The sequence below is a fragment of the Pristiophorus japonicus genome, chromosome 12 (genome assembly GCF_044704955.1).
Source record: "Pristiophorus japonicus isolate sPriJap1 chromosome 12, sPriJap1.hap1, whole genome shotgun sequence".
NCBI lineage: Eukaryota > Metazoa > Chordata > Chondrichthyes > Pristiophoridae > Pristiophorus > Pristiophorus japonicus.
Window position 1 is genome coordinate 156,462,813 of NC_091988.1, and position 16,660 is coordinate 156,479,472.

General features: G+C 41.7%; 1 protein-coding gene across 4 annotated transcripts in view; it reads right to left on the reverse strand.

Moving 5' to 3' along the window:
* Positions 1-1,343: 1,343 nt before the first annotated feature.
* The window catches only part of LOC139277020 (aurora kinase C-like), a 45,939-nt gene continuing 30,622 nt past the window's right edge, over positions 1,344-16,660 (reverse strand). For all 4 annotated transcript variants that reach the window (XM_070895024.1, XM_070895022.1, XM_070895025.1 and 1 more), the window contains exons 6-9: positions 10,336-10,474; positions 6,901-7,049; positions 2,413-2,587; positions 1,344-1,811 (exon numbers count right to left, since the gene is read on the reverse strand). In XM_070895024.1, coding sequence (XP_070751125.1) covers positions 1,623-1,811; positions 2,413-2,587; positions 6,901-7,049; positions 10,336-10,474 — 652 coding nt within the window. In that variant the 3' untranslated portion in view covers positions 1,344-1,622. The remainder of the gene's footprint in view (positions 1,812-2,412; positions 2,588-6,900; positions 7,050-10,335; positions 10,475-16,660) is intronic.

Here is a 16,660-nt window from a genome sequence, read left to right on the forward strand (position 1 = left end):
GCTATTGAGAATGTATTTCCCGTTGAGTTCACCATTCCACATGAAGGGGTGTGATGGATGATGTAGTATATTCAAAGAGTGGAGTCAAAAATAACTAGTTTGTTGGGCAGGCTACAGATTGCCATTAAGCAGTGTTGAGTTTTGAAGGCACAGCTAAATATTTTAAAATCAGAGCAGTAGGATTATTTACATAATCCCTCCCCTCCAGATTAATCATAGAGCCTAAAAGTAGATCCTCTCCAAATTATCACAAGTAAATCTAACCACCCGTGGTCAGCTTTCAAGAGACAGTGGTCTCAAGATGCTTTCAAAAGGAATTGGATAAGTACCTGAAAAGGGGGTGGGGGAAAAAAAAAAGGGGGCAGGAGTGGGACTAGCTGAAGTGCTCTTGCAGAGAGCTGGCATGGGCTGAATGGCCTACTACTGTGCTGTAACCATTCTATGCTTCAGACATGGCCATGCTCCAATTTGGCATCCTGCAACTACCTAAACCGAAGACAGCTAGCAAAGTATGTACGGTTAAGATTTCAATTGGAAATGGGTATGAGAGAGTGGGCAGGGAAGAAAATATGCATTTAAAAGCTAGATTTTATTTTATAGCTATGATTACAATATCCATGGAGTCAAGATTCATAGTATACATTAACAGAGGGTTCTATCTAGATCAAAAAATAGAACTGGAAAGTCAATATACACGCACACACACATACATACAAAAAGAAATAGTAGGTAGTCAGTCAAGAAACTGCATCCAAATCAAAATTACTATACAATCGATTCTTGCCATTTTTCAATCATGGACCTTTCTTTCCCCCCCACCCCACATCTGATCATGGACCTTTCGTCCACCCACATAAGGGTAGTTTTTTTTACCATTGCAGTTTAAAGAACTCCTGCCTTGGTTTCACAAGTACAATGACAGCACAGGACAGTTACAGAAGTTATTGAACATGGTATTTGTACAAATTGAGCAACTAAAAAAAAAAATTAAATATAGTCCAAGGAACAGACTTTTGGGATACATGACCAGGCACAAGGGAACTGAATTAGTACAGTTGGAAAAGCACTCCAAGTTAATGACATGCGACAGCAACACACATCACTTCTGGCCTCGAACTGCAAACAGTCCAAGTCAGATCCCATGACACCAGCATTAATATTTTAAACAGAAAACAGTTTAAACTTAACTGGGCCATTAACACACAAACCTGAAGTGGTGTTCAGATAGATCAAATTCCTTACAGCAACCTTGTTTTTGCAGTTGCAAAGTACAGTGGAGTCATAACTTAAGATTTCATTTCATTCACTAATGGAAACATTACAGTAAACAGTGAATGCCATAATAAATTCAATTTTCAAAAACATCTTTATTAAAAATGGTTAACAAATTCCACCATTAGCAGTGGAAACTGATGGAATACTAAAATCTGGGATTGTGTAAACAATTATTTACAAATGGAGGTAAATTAAGAAATTCACCAATTCTCTATTAGCCTGAGTTGTCTGCTGATACAGTAAGGGAGTAATATCCCAGCACTGACAAAAATAGTGGCTGCAGGCAGTCAGAAAATGGTTATTGCACTGCAAAGTCTCAATCAGCACCTTTCCTATACCTTCCTGGTTTACAGATTGGGATCAGATGGTGTCACAGGCTCCTTCTTTTGGGTCGTTGGTTTAATGGTGTTTTTAATCACCCATAAATGTTCAAGTACACCTTTCAATGCTAGCCGTTGATTGGGGTTGTGTTTCAGCAACCTAGTGATCAGATCCTTTGCACCTTCAGTTATGAAGGATGGAAATTTAACATCGCCCTGAAAATTACAGCACAAAATATTTTACCACATTATATACACCTTTATAAAGCCAATACTTAACTATAATATCACGTTCCTGCAGCATCTATTAAACTGCTTAGTGTTTCATCCCACATTATCTTTTTGCTGTTGAATTCTTCCTTTACCACCCACAAAGAAATTTACCATTTTCCCCCTAGCAACCATCCTGGCCTGAGAGAGAGAGAGAGAGAGAGAGAGAGAGAGAGAGACTAATCCAGAAATCTTCCACATCACCAAATACCCACTGAGCCAGCAGTGGAGTGAATGTTTCCATATCAGCTTAAGAGGTGGTGATCTGCAACAGTGGAGATTATATCTGAAGCAAAATCAAAGCACCATGGGTTAACAGTGCATGAACTAGATTCAAATCCCATACTGAGCAATTTAAACCAATTCAAGAGTTTAAAAAAAAAATGCTAGTCCCACCCTTTAATCACTGATCCTTGCATATAGGCCAAGCTGGATACAGAAGATAGACCATTAAAAACCTTCAGGACATTTGGCCACAACTTTAAAGATATATAATTGAGCTGCAGTGTGGAATAGAAGGCTTACAAGTTTGTCCAGTGTCACTTACTTTAGAAATTCTCCGAAAGGTTTCTTGACGATCTGCTGCTTCAAATGGAGGATGACCCACTAAAAATTCATAACAAAGTACACCAAGACTCCAAAGGTCAACCTTCTCATCATGCATTTTCCCCTCAATCATCTCTGGCGGCAGATAGTCCAGGGTACCACACAATGTTGCTCTCCTAAAACAAAAAGCATCTTTTAGTGCACATTCCATCATGCACATTAACTCGGTTTCTAGCCAGTTAGCTTTGTATACTACATTAAACCAAAGTTAGAAAATAATTGCAGATGGGGAAGGGGGGTGGGTGGAAGAACTACAAGATTTTGGGAAGATCAATCAACTCCAGGAGTTGCATAGTAAATAGATTTCCTCCCTCAACTCAAAGCTCATGAAAACACTGAGTAGATAATATCCCAAGCAAAAATAATTTTGCTTTCTAAGATGATGGCTTTGGCAGCTTTTCAGCACCAGAAGGGCTCAAGGCTCAGGGCAACATGCCCACTCTTTGGCTTCAAGCTTTCTGAAGTAGTCTGTCACATATGCTTAAGGTAGCTCCAGGTACAAAAGCATCACCGTATTAGGTGGAGATCATACTGGTCCAAGCTTGAGTCAATAATAAAAGTGTGGGTAAAGTAAATGGTAGCAGCAGTTGGCACAAGATCCTTTGATGGAGATTACAACCAGCACAAAAAGTATACATCACTAGAGTAAGACTGACCAGTTACCAGTTTAAAGATAGGGGTGCAAGGCCATTATGTTAAAATACACCATTAACACTGGATCCATTTCTAAATGCTGAGACAACAGTACTTTAGGTAACACTGACCAAGGAAATCTTAATTTGATTGTGTTGAAAAATTGGAGGGGGAACAAGCCATTAATTGAAACTTGCAGAATCACACCGCCATTGTGCGCATGGAAAATTCAAGCTACATGTAGTAGCAAAGTCCTGTTTGAAACTCCGTATCATTTAGTTCCATGGCTTCCAACCCCTTGATCGGTTTTTTAAAAATTAGCTGCAGTATTACCACTTTGAACTAGTTTTAAGATTTTGTTCAAAAGCCTACATCTAAGCCAAGTCAAATCTTTCCCATTGTTTATTACAGTACTGAAGCCAAACAATTCTACTGTAATGCTTGTTTTTTTTTTCCTATTTGCACAAAAAGATTTGCAGGGAAGTTTTAAATGTTTCTTTAAAAAGTATTCCACATGTTTCAATGCCATTTTTAAAAACAACAGGGTTAAAGTGCCAATGAGCCATTTCCCTGTAGATTAAATAACCAATTAGTGAGCCTGGCTTGGCCATCAACAAACAACTCATACCCATTACATTAAGACGACTCTGGCATCTTCTAGCTGAACAAAGGTCATGGAGAAACTAAAAAAAAGTCAATCAATCAAGTCCAAAGGCTGCAAGGTTTGAGGTAAGCTGTGGCAAAGCCCAGAAGGAGAATGCAGAAAGTTGGGTATTATTTTGTTTAATCCAAGTAGATGATCCACTTATGCAGAGAAGCATGTTATGTATTACTCAGAAGACAAGTTGTACTGATTAAGCATACAGAGCAACAGTTACATTCACTGAAATAAAAAAGTTTAATGGTTTGTATCTTGGTTACTAATTATTTTCCCTATCTTGATAGATTGAATAAACAGGCAAAAGATCTGACTCTCCAGTTCCAATCACAAGGAGATATTTTTTTAATGAGTTAGATATTGGGCAGTACAGGCACACCCCTAAATGTAAACACTCAATTTGCTTAAGGGAGTGACCACTGTAGTTGAGATTATCCAAGGCAAGATGCAAATTTTGTAAAACTGTTTGCACAAAGTGAGCTAACAGGGAAAATAACTACAGTAATCTTCAAGAGATTTGTAACATCTCAATTGCTCCACCCCCTCCTCAAATATAGTGGATTAAAAGGCAGCCTCGACTTTCCTATGGTTTAACACCCATTGTGAGCAGGTGAAGGCGGCCCAGTGCCAATTCTACACTAGTCAACACCCACACCCAAAATTGCAACGTGCTGCAGTAGAGGCACCTGGGGGGTCCTTGTGCACGAAACAAGGAGTTAGTATGCAGGTACAGCAAGTAATCAGGAAGGCAAATGGAATACTGACCTTTATTGCAAGGGGGATGGAGTATAAAAGCAGAGAAGTCCTGCTACAGGGTATTGTTGAGGCCACACAACCAAATGAGCTTCTTGGAGGGAGCAGCATATGTCAGCCCGGCCCAGAAATCAGCACGGTCCTGGCCTGCAAGACCATTAGCAGACCGGGGCCATTGGAGGGAGCAGCGTGCAGCAGCATACCACTGCAGGGAGCAGTGCATGCTGCTACGGCAAAGCCTGGTCACTGATTGCAGTGCGGGCAGGCACAGCAGGAGGGGCGAAGGAGTGGCAAGAGTTTGTAGAAGGAAGTGACTGGGGCCCAGAGGCAGCACGGGACAGCCCACACTGAAATATGTGTGTGCACTAGGTCCATGCAGCGGAGCTGGTCTCCAGTCATCTTGGATAATCCTTGCCACTGGACCAAGACCTAGCTCTGTCAAGCCCATGTGGTGGCTGGTGTGCAACAGCCACCACATGTTAAAATCCACACAGGCATCTTCCACCCTACACGATGTAGTTCGGGATCTGGAATATTAGGTCCTTCATTGAAACACCTGTGAACTCATCCCTTTTTGGCGTGGAAGCAAGTCATCCTCGCTTCGAGGGACTGCCTATGATTACCTGGATATGATTACCTGGAATACTGTGTACTGTTTTGGTCTCTGTATTTAAGGAAGGATATACTTGCATTGGAGGCTGTTCACAGGTTCACTAGGTTGACGCAAGATAGATTGGGCCTATGCACACGAGAGGGCTTGACAAGGTGGATGCAGAGAGGATATTTCCACTCGGGGTAAACTAAAACTAGGGGACATAGAATAAGGGTCTGCCCATTTAAAACCGAGACTGAGACGAGGAGAAATTTATTTAGAGGGTTGTAAATATATGGAATTCTCTGCCCCAGAGAGCTGTAGAGGCTGGGTCATTGAATATATTTAAGGCGGAGATACAGATTTTTGAGCGATAAGGGAGTAAAGGGTTATGGGGAGCAGGCAGGAAAGTGGAGTAGAGTCCATCAGATCATGTTCAAGGGTCAAATGGCCTACTCCTGCTCCTATTTTTTAAATGTTATGTTCTCCCCATTAGAATTTTCCTCTGGCCAAGTTGTATATGCCCACCATATACATGCAAGTGAAGATGATAACAGGTCTTGTTATCATGCACCAGACATCATGGACCAGCTGGTCTTTCCCTACTCGTCAATTTAATTTGCAAGATCTGTCTCAACTGCCAGTATGGTCCTCCCTTTGCCAACGAGTGAGTTGACTAACATGTAGATCTCCTCCACAACTATCATTGAAGCAATTCTGCTACTCCCTCAGTGCTCTCTGCCTGATTCTGCATGTATTCTAGTCAATTATCAAATTTGAATGAACAGATATTTGCCAATTAATGTTCACCACCATATGTCTACAATTAGTGCCCTTTCAATCCTAGCCCCTATTGCTCAGTGCCTTCAACAGCATGAGGTTCTGATGTGACATTTCTTGGTCTTTGGTTGTGGGCTATTTGCTCTTTAAGAGTCACACTGCTCATATGGAATGCAACCCAGGTGTCCAGAAGCACTCAATTGAAGCTACAGGTGCAGGAAACAAAATACAAAAGTCTTTCACTGCTTCCTTACATGTTTGAATGTGACAGAAGGAACATTTTCAGGAGGCTCCACTCACTAAGGCTACCTCCATTCACTGGGCCAGATCAAGCTTTGTGGGGACCTTTTCCCCCCCATGGGATCAAAAACCTGGGTCATCCTTTCAACAAACGAGACTGCAAATTGAGAGACTCTGCTGAAGTATCACCAGCCTCGAACACTAATAACCCAAATAAATTGTTAAACAAAACAGTTGCCATGCCCTTTTAAACTTCTGCCACAGCACTAGATATTCTCACTACTCACTCCCCAATTGACAGACTAGCTCCCCAATAGAGGTCATGGATAGCATTGGAGCCTACCAATACCAAAATTAAGTTGACCAAGGAAAATAGAATTTTGGGCAGTGAGTGGAGTCACATTGGTAGATTGAATGCAGCATACTTTTGGTAATAAACTGGAGTGCACACAACAGCCAAATCAGAATGTTAATAGTTTTGAAGGAACATTGTAACACACAACATGCAATATTTTTCATTGACTGATTATATTCTAAGTTATGAATGCACAGTTGACAAGATGGAAAATAAAATGGGCTGCCAAAGGGCAGTGCTAAATTTGATGTCCTACCATATTGCTGAAATGTTAAGTTGCTTCATAAAGAATCACTTAAAAGTTATGTAGCCAAATGTGCTTTGGATCTGATGAGAAATACTCATTGGAATTAAACAATAATAAAAGCTAAACCCAATTAGAATTTTTAAACAGTTGTATAATTAATGGAATTAGTACCTTGATGCTGGAGCATGCACAGACCATCCAAAATCTGCAATCTTCAATTCTCCATTTGCTCCAAGCAATAGATTCTCTGGCTTAATGTCCCTATGAATCACCTTCTTTGAATGACAGTACACAAGTGCATCAGCCAGCTCAGATATATACTGGAAAATGGATAAAGTTAAAGTTATTAGCCAGTCATACCTATAGAAGCAACCAAATAACAATGTGGACATAAAATCAAGAATAAGGAAAAGCCATTTGGCCCATTGATCAAGTTTTCAATCATTGCTGCATTTTGAATGTAACACTACTCGTCTACATTACAGATTTTGGCTTTTCACAACCGCACAAATTTTACAATTCATGTACTGTAGTTGCTGCCGACTTGGTGGTTCATGTAAACAACTTTAACTGCACTTCACATTTTCCCCCAGAGTAGTTTGTCTGGTAGCAGTGTGTCCTACGAGAGAGTGCTGTTTGTTCCTAGAGCTCTGCAAAAGTTGCTAAACCCAGCCTTACAGACCATGCAAAAGTTCAAGTTAGATTTCCAGTCTGTGCCAAGCTAACTATCAGAATAGGGGGGCAGGAAGGAGGACACTACAAAGCATTTCAGCAGTGCTGTGCTTAGTGAATGAAGTAATGGAGAAGGTTGGGGAAGAAAGTTATTCAGGTTTCCCAGTCCCAATTACAATCATGCTTGCTGCAAAAAGGTCAGAGAGACGGTATAGTCTTTGGCTGTGATATTTCTCCCTGAATACCGGTAACTGTTTTGGTCCACATATAGAATGGTCATGACATCAGAAACACAGAGGCACTTGTGGAATATCAGCAGCATAATACTTGAGGAAAAATGGAACTATACAACTTCAACTTTAGTTGATTGTTTTTGCTGACAGCAAAAACTTAAGTTTTGGACACATTTTCTGTTACTGCAGAGAGCAGACAGCACTGATGTGGGGCAGGTCCAAACATGCCCCACAGGAATACACGAAGTGGACAAGGAGTCAATGGCAGGAATGATTGATGGACAAGCCTTTTGTCTTGCAATTAAATAAAGTGCCATCAAAAGACAAAGGAAAGTTATTTGACCATAGACTAATCGGAGCCACACAAAAGGACAGCCCAGTGACAAAGGAACAGGCCAGAAACTTGATTTTGCTTGTGAGTTGCACAGCCTCAGGGGAAGGGCAGTTGTATTTTAACATGAGAAGCAGCATTTTTGCAAGTATGAGGGGGGCAATTTTGGCTGCCATCTCCTCTTAGCTGCCTGCTTGCTTCATTCAACACAAAGACTGAGCACTCCATCTGGGACAGAGAGAAGAAACACCAGAGAGAGCCTGACTACCTTGAGACTGGACTTGAAGACCCAGAAGATACTCATTGGGAGAAGCAGCAAGTAAGCCAGAGGGGTAATTGGTGAGCATTTATCCCAGCTCACGCATCTTTAAGTCCACCGCATAGTGTGAAAGGATATCGTGTCCCATCCAAGCCTTAGGGGTTTTAGTGAGGAGGTTTTTGGAAAGACCACAAGCGTGTACACATTCTGTTGGATTGATTTCAGGGGTGCAATTTTGAATCAGAGCAAGGATGTTTTAGATGTAGGTACTTCGCATTAGGGGCCTGTTTAGACAGGCCAGACTGTGTGTTGTACTGTGTTTGTATTACACTACCAGGGCGTGTTTTTACTGGGTGAAGGGGTGTGTTTTGACTTGAATAAAAGCATTAAATAAAAGATAAATCCCCAGGGCCTGATAAGTATTCTGGGATGTAGACTAAGGAAGTGGCCCTAGAAATATAGTGGATGCGTTGGTAGTCATTTTCCAACATTCTATAGACTCTGGATCAGTTCCTATGGATTAGAGGGTAGCTAATGTAACCCCACTTTTTAAAAAAGGAGAAAAAACAGGGAACTATATAGACTGGTTAGCCCAACATCAGTAGTGGGGAAAATGCTGGAATCAATTATTAAAGATGTAATAGTAGTGCATTCAGAAAACAGTGACTATCAGTCCAAGTCAGCATGGATTTCTGAAAGGGAAATAATGCTTGACAAATCTTCTGGAAATTTAAAAAAAAATAAAGGATGGAACTAGTAGAGTGGACAAGTGGATGTGTATTTGGGATTTAAAAAGGTTTTTGGCAAGGTCCCACACAAGAGATAAGTGTGTAAAATCAAAGCACATGGTATTGGGGGTAATGTATTGACATGGATAGAGAACTGGTTGGCAGACAGGAAGCAAAGAGTAGGAATAAACAGGTCCTTTTCAGAATGGCAGGCAGTGACTAGTGGGATACCACAAGGTTCAGTGCTGGAACCCCAGCTATTTACAATATACATTTATGATTTAGATGAAGGAATTGAATGCAATATCTACAAGTTTGTAGATGACACTAAGCTGGGTGGCAGTGTGCACTGAGAGGAGGATGCCAAGAGGCTGCAGGGTGACTTGGACAGGTTAGGTGAATGGGCAAATGCAGTATAATGTGGATAAATGTGAGGTTATCCACTTTGGTTGCAAAAACAGAATCTCTGAATGGTGACAGATTAGGAAAAGGGGAGGTGCAATGAGAACCGGTTGTCATGGTACATCAGTCATTGAAAGTTGGCATGCAGGTACAGCAGGCGGTGAAGGAGGCAAATGGCATGTTGGCCTTCATAGCGAGGGGATTTGAGTATAGGAGCATGGAGGTCTTACTGAAGTTGTACAGGGCCTTGGTGAGACCACACCTTGAATATTGTGTATAGTTTTGGTCTCCTAATCAGAGGAAGGACATTCTTGCTATTGAGGGATTGCAGCGAAGGTTCACCAGACTGATTCCCAGGATGGCAGAACTAACAAGACTTTAGCGACTAGGCTTATATTCACTGGAATTTAGATGAATGAGGGGAGATCTCAGAAATACGAAATTCTGACGGGACTGGACAGGTTAGGTGCAGGAAGAATGTTCCCGATGTTGGGAAAGTCCAGAACCAGGGGTCACAGTAGTCTAAGGATTACAAGTAAGCCATTTAGGACCGAGAGGGGGGAGAAACTTCACAGTTGTTAACCTGTGGAATTCTCTACCACAAAGTTGTTGAGGCCAGTTCATTAGATATATTCAAAAGGGAGCTAGATGCGGACGGCCCTTACAGCTAAAGGGATCAAGGGATATGTAGAGAAAGCAGGAATGTGGTACGAAAGTTGCATGATCAGCCATGATCATATTGAATGGTGGTGCAGGCTCGAAGGGCCTACTCCTGTACCTATTTGCTGTTTTTATGTGACAGTTGAGACCAAAAAGATCTGTCCATGACTGTATATTACTGTTCATGACTATAATTACGGTGTCTAGAACGGTTGCAAGAGGGATGATTCGAAACCACCAGGGGCAAGACCACTTCGTGGGCACCACAAAATTGGAGCCCATAATAAAGTTGTTGACCAAGATCAAGTAGCCATCCCATACCGTAGCAGTTTTCCCATCATCAAATTTTCCACATCTCTGCAGCTCTTTGTAAAGTTCACCACGAGGAGCATACTCCAAGATCAAATAAACTCTGGCGGTATCATGGAAGTAACCAAATAGACGTAAAATATTAGGATGCCTATGGAAAGAGAACATTCATTCACCAACATGGCCGAAAATGCTGTCACAGTTTGTGTGCAATAAATTTAATTGCTAAATTAGAGTAACGTTTTCACCCAACATCAATCATTTCCAGTTGAAATAAGTGTACATGTACAGAACCTTCCTAATTTCATGTATGGCTTATTTTGAAATGTAGCTGCAGTTTTGTCAAATGGCAGCCAGTTTCAAATTTGAGATATCCATTAATCCAATGACTTGTTTATGACTAGCACGAGAATGACAGGTCAGGTTGAAAGTTGTTAGTTTTCTAGTAACACTGGTAAAATTGCAAAATGAAAGATGGTAGGGTTACTAAGCCTTCAGTGTGATCAGTCATTTGCTCAACTACAGATGATGCAAAGCAAGGAATTGCCCCAGTATGACCACTACATTTATTGAATCAAATGGTAGTCAGATTTCAGAGGAACTGAACATAGAATGAGGTAGCATTGCAACAAAGGATTGAAAGTTTGCAGAAGCCATCCCCAACCAGTATGAACAACCTTAAAAAAAAAAGAGGGGGTGACAATGTTGGTTAAAGAAACAATTACAGCTGTGGGGAAGAGATGATCAAATGATATATGAACTAAACTAAAAAAATGAGGGGCAATCACACTGCTGGGAGTGTACTATAGACTTCCAGTCTGAGGGAGATAGAAGAATATGTAGGCACATTTCTGACAAGTGCAAAAACAGTAAGGCAGCAATAGTGAGGGGGATTTCAATTACCCCAATATTAACTGGTATACCATCAGTGTAAAGGTATAGCGAGCACAGAATTCCTAAATTTCATTCTGGAGAACTTTTTTTTAGCCAATATGTAACAATCCCACACAGGGGGGGGACAGACAGGGAACAGAGAGAAAGAGGGTGAAGAGGGGACACAATTCTGGATTTAGTTTTAGGGAATGAAGCTGGGTAGGTGGAAGGAGCATCAGAGAGAGCATTTGTGGTAGTGCTTATAATTCAGTTAGTATTATAAATTGGGGGGGGGGGGGGCAATTACTAGGTTGAGAAGTGATTCAGCAAAAGTGGACTGGAAACAGCTACTTGAAGGTAAATCAGTGTCAGAGCAGTGGGAGGCATTCAAGAGGGAAATGCATGGAGTTCAGGGTAAACATCTTCCCAAAGAAATAGGGTAGAACTGCCAAATTTAGAGCCCCCTGGATGACAGTGCACCAAGGGCAAGATAAGCTTATATTAGAAAGCTCAATACTGCAGAAAGCTTGAGTATAGAAAGTGCAGGGGTGAAATTGAGGAAATTAGTAAAGAGGATATGAAAAAATACTATCAAGTAGAATCAAAGAAAACCCAAAGATGTTTTATAATTACATAAAGAGCAAGAGGATAACCAAGGAAAGAGTAGGACCTATTAGGGACCAAATGGTGATGTGTGTGGACACAGAGGATGTGGGTAAGGTACTTAAATGAATACTTTGCACTGTCTTCACAAAAGAGAGGGACGATGCAGATGTTGAAGTTGAGGAAGAGTGTGAAATATTGGATAGGGTAAACAGGGAGATGAAATATTATGGGGTTTAGCATCTTTGAAAGTAGATAAATTGCCAAGACTGGATGAAATATATCCTAGGCTATTAAAAGCAGCAAGGGAGGAAATTGTAGAGGCTCTGACCATTTTCCAATCCTCCCTGCCTACAGAAGTGGTGCCAGAGGATTGGAGAGCTACCAACATGGTTTAAAAAGAGGGGAAGGGATAAACTGAGTAATTACAGGCCAGTTAGTTTAACCTCAGTGGTGGGCAAATTATTGGAATCAATTTTGAGGAACAGCATAAACCTTAATTTAGAAAGATACAATCAAGGACAATCAGCACGGATGTGTTATGGAAAGGTTATGTCTGACTAACTTAATTGATTTTTGGAGGTGGTAACAAAAGAGGGTTGATGAGGGCAGTGCTTTTGATGTCATCTATATGGATTTTAGCAAGGCTTTTGACAAGGTCCCACATGGCAGGTTGATCAAAAAAGTAAAAGCCCAAGGGAGTGGCAAATTGGATCAGTGGCAGGAAGCAAATTGTAATGGTTGACAGCGTTTGTGATTGGAAGACCATTTACAGTGGGGTTCCACAGGGCTCCGTACTAGGTCTCTTGCTTTTTGTAGTACAGGTGCAGCATGCCGAATCAGAGGCCGTTCCAGATTTTGCATTTTTCTGGACTTTGGAATGTCTTTGACGTCAGGAATCCAGAAACACCAGAGCTCAGGTTCGGGTATTTCGGAACATCAGGTGGTGGGGTAGAGGGGTGCGCATCAAGGAGCTGGTCGGGCTGGGCCCGGCCGAAGAGGAGCTGGTCAGGCAGCCCCAGCGCGGAGGTGGTGTTCGGGCAGGCCGACAAGGAGGCCCAGAGGTAAGGGCAGCAGCAGCGAGGTGAAGCCCGAGGTCTGGCAGCGGCAAGGGTCAGTGAGGTGAGGCTCAAGATTCAGGCAGCGGCATGACAAGGGGCTATGAGGCAAGGCGAGGCCCGAGGTCAGGCAAAGCCAGAGGTTGGGTAGTGGCGGGACCTCTAGGTAGGCGGGTCTGGATTCCGGAACATTTTATGGATTCCAGACAACCTTGCCACCAATCAATCCGGAGTCCGGACCATTCAGGATCTTGGACGCTGCACCTGTATAGATTAATGATTTAGACTTAAATGTAGGGGGCATGGATAAAGAAATTTGCACAAGTATACAAAAATTGGCTGTGTGGTTGACAGTGAGGAGGAAAGCTTTAGCCTGTAGGATATTGATGAATTGGTCAGTGTGAGAGGTAATGCATTTGGGGAGGGGCAACAATGCAATGGAATACACAATAATATGGGAGGACACCAAGAGGTGTGGAGGAACAGAAGGACCTTGGAGTGATATCCACAGATCCTTAAAAGGTAGGACAGGTCATTTAGTTAAAAAGGCATGCAAAATACATCAACACTTTAAATATCTATTTACAGCTCAAGTACTGTGTACAGTTCTGGTCACATTACAGGAAAGATGCAATTGCACTAGAGGGTGCAGAGATTTAAAAAAGGATGTTGCCACAACTGGAAAATTTTAACTATGAGGAAAGATTAAAGGGGCTGGGGTTGTTTTCTTTGGAACAGAGGTGGCAGAGGGGAAATTTAATTGAAGTGTATAAAATTAGGAGTGGATAGGAAGAACCTATTTTCCTTAGCAGTTGGTAGAAGGATGAGAGAGATGAGGGGGAAAAAAATTATCCAGGTGGTGGGAGTCTGGAACTCACTTTAAATGTGACGATGGTTTCTGCCTCTACCATCCTTTCAAAGTACTTGGATGTGCACTTGAGTCGTGACCTACAGGGCTACAGACCTAGTGCTGGAAGGTGGGAATAGGCTGGGTAGCTCTTTCGACCAATATGGACACGATGGGTCAAATGGCCTTTGTTGTAATTTTCTATGATTCTATGATAAATAGATAGCAACATCTCCACTTAGACAATATAACTTATTAAAAACAAAACCACATGACAAATGCAAGTTCGCTCCTCTATACAGAAGTCAAGTAAAAACAAAAAAGGGCCACATTACATTACAGCAAAATTTAAAGGGGCAAAGTGTGTTAAAAAGGCAAGCCGGAAGGCTCTGTGCCTCAATGCAACGGATATGATGTAATTGACATCATGGAGACATGGCTCCAGGGTGACAAAGGCTGGGAACTCAACATCCAGGGGTATTCAACATTCAGGAAGGATAGACAAAGGCAAAGGAGGCAGGGTGGCATTGCTGGTTAAAGAGAAAATTAATGCAATAGTAAGGAGGGACATTAGCTTGGATGATGTGGAATCTGTATGGTGGAGCTGCAGAATACCAAAGGGCAGAAAACACTAGTGGGAATTGTGTACAGACCACCAAACAGTAGTAGAGGGGTTGGGGACAGCATCAAAGAAATTAGGGATGCATGCAATAAAGTTACAGCAGTTATCATAGGCGACTTTAATCTACATATGGATTGGGCCAGCCAAACTGGTAGCAATGCGGTGGAGGAGGATTTCCTGGAGTGTATTAGGGATGGTTTTCTAGACCTATGTCAAGGAACCAACTAAAGAGCTGGCCATTCTAGACTGGGTGATGTGTAATGAGAAGGGACTAATTGGCAATCTTGTGCAAGGCCCTTTGGGGGAAGAGTGACCATAATATGGTAGAATTCTTTAAGTTGGAGTGTGACAGTTCATTCAGAAACTAGGGTCCTGAACTTAAGGAAAGGTAACTTCGACAGTATGAGGCATGAATTGGCTAGAATAGACTGGCAAATGATACTTAAAGGGTTGACGGTGGATAGGCAATGGCAAACATTTAAAGATCACATGGATGAACTTCAACAATTGTACATCCCTGTCAAGTAAAAATAAAATGGGGAAGGTGGCTCAAACATGGCTAACAAGGGAAATTAAGGATCGTGTTAAATCCAAGGAAGAGGCATATAAAAAGTAGCAAACGTGAGGACTGGGAGAAATTTAGAATTCAGCAAGAGAACTAATTAAGAGGGGGAAAATAGAGTACAAGGGGAAGCTTGCCAGGAACATAAAAACTGACTGCAAAAGCTTCTACAGATATGAGAGAAAAAGATTAGTGAAGACAAACATAGGTCCCTTGCAGTCAGATTCAGGTGACTTTATAAATGGGGAACAAAGAAATGGCAGACCAATTGAACAAATTCTTTGGTTCTGTCTTCATGAAGGAAGACACAAATAAGCTTCCAGATGTACTAGGGGACCGAGGGTCTAGTGAGGAGGAGGGACTGAAGGATATCCTTATTCGGCAGGAAATTGTGTTAGGGAAATTGATGGGCTTGAAGGCCGCTAAATCCCCAGGGCCTGATGGTCTGCATCCCAGAGTACTTAAATGGCCCTAGAAATAATGGAAAATGATCACCAATGCATCCAACAGTCTATCGACTTTGGATCAGTTCCCATGGACTGGAGGGTAGCTAATGTACCACTTTTTAAGAAAGGAGGGAGAGAGAAAATGGGTAATTATAGACCGGTTAGCCTGACATCAGTAGTGGGGAAAATGTTGGAATCAATCATTGAGGATGAAATAGCAGCGCATTTGGAAAGCAGTGACAGGATCGTTCCAGGTCAGCATGTATTTATGAAAGGAAAATCATGCTTGACAAATCTTCTGGAAATTTGAGGATATAACTAGCAGAGTGGACAAGGGAGAACCAGTGGATATGGTGTATTTGGACTTTCAAAAGGCTTTTGACAAGGTCCCACACGAGATTGATGTGCAAAATCAAAGCACATGGTATTGGGGGTAATGTATTGACGTGGATTGAGAACTGGTTGGCAAAGAGTAGGAATAAACAGGTCCTTTTCAGGACCGATCCTGTCACTGCTTTCCAAATGTGCTGCTATTTCATCCTTAATAATTGATTCCAACATTTTCCCCACTACCGATGTCAGGCTAACTAGTCTATAATTCCCTGTTTTGTCTCCCTCTTTTAAAAAGTGGAGTTACATTAGCTACCTCCAATCCATAGGAACGGATCCAGAGTCTATACAATGTTGGAAAATGACCACCAATGCATCCACTATTTCTAGGGCCACTTCCTTAAGTACTCTGGGATGCAGACCATCAGGCCCTGGGGATTTATTGGTCTTCAATCCCATCAATTTCCATAACACAATTTCCTGACTAATAAGGATTTTCTTCAGTTCCTTCTTCTCGCTAGACCCTCGGTCCCCTAGTAATTCCAGGTGGTTATTTGTGTCTTCCTTAGTGAAGACAGAACCAAAGTATTTGTTCAACTGGTCTGCCATTTCTTTGTTCCCCATTATAAATTCACCTGATTCTGACTGCAAGGGACCTACATTTGTCTTCACTAATCTTTTTCTCTTCACATATCTATAGAAGCTTTTGCAGTCAGTTTTTATGTTCCTGCAAGCTTACTCTTGCTATTTCCCCCCTCCTAATTAATTAAACCCTTTGCCCTCCTCTGCTGAATTCTAAATTTCAGCCAGTCCTCAGGTTTGCTGCTTTTTCTGGCCAATTTATATGCCTCTTCCTTGGATTTAACAGTCCCTAATTTCCCTCATTAGTCCACTGGCTTAACCGTGACTAAACAAGTGACGAAAGGGAAACTTACTACGTGGCGAGTGACAGCAAACTAAACACCCATGTTTAGTATTCCTATTTAACTATTTTTG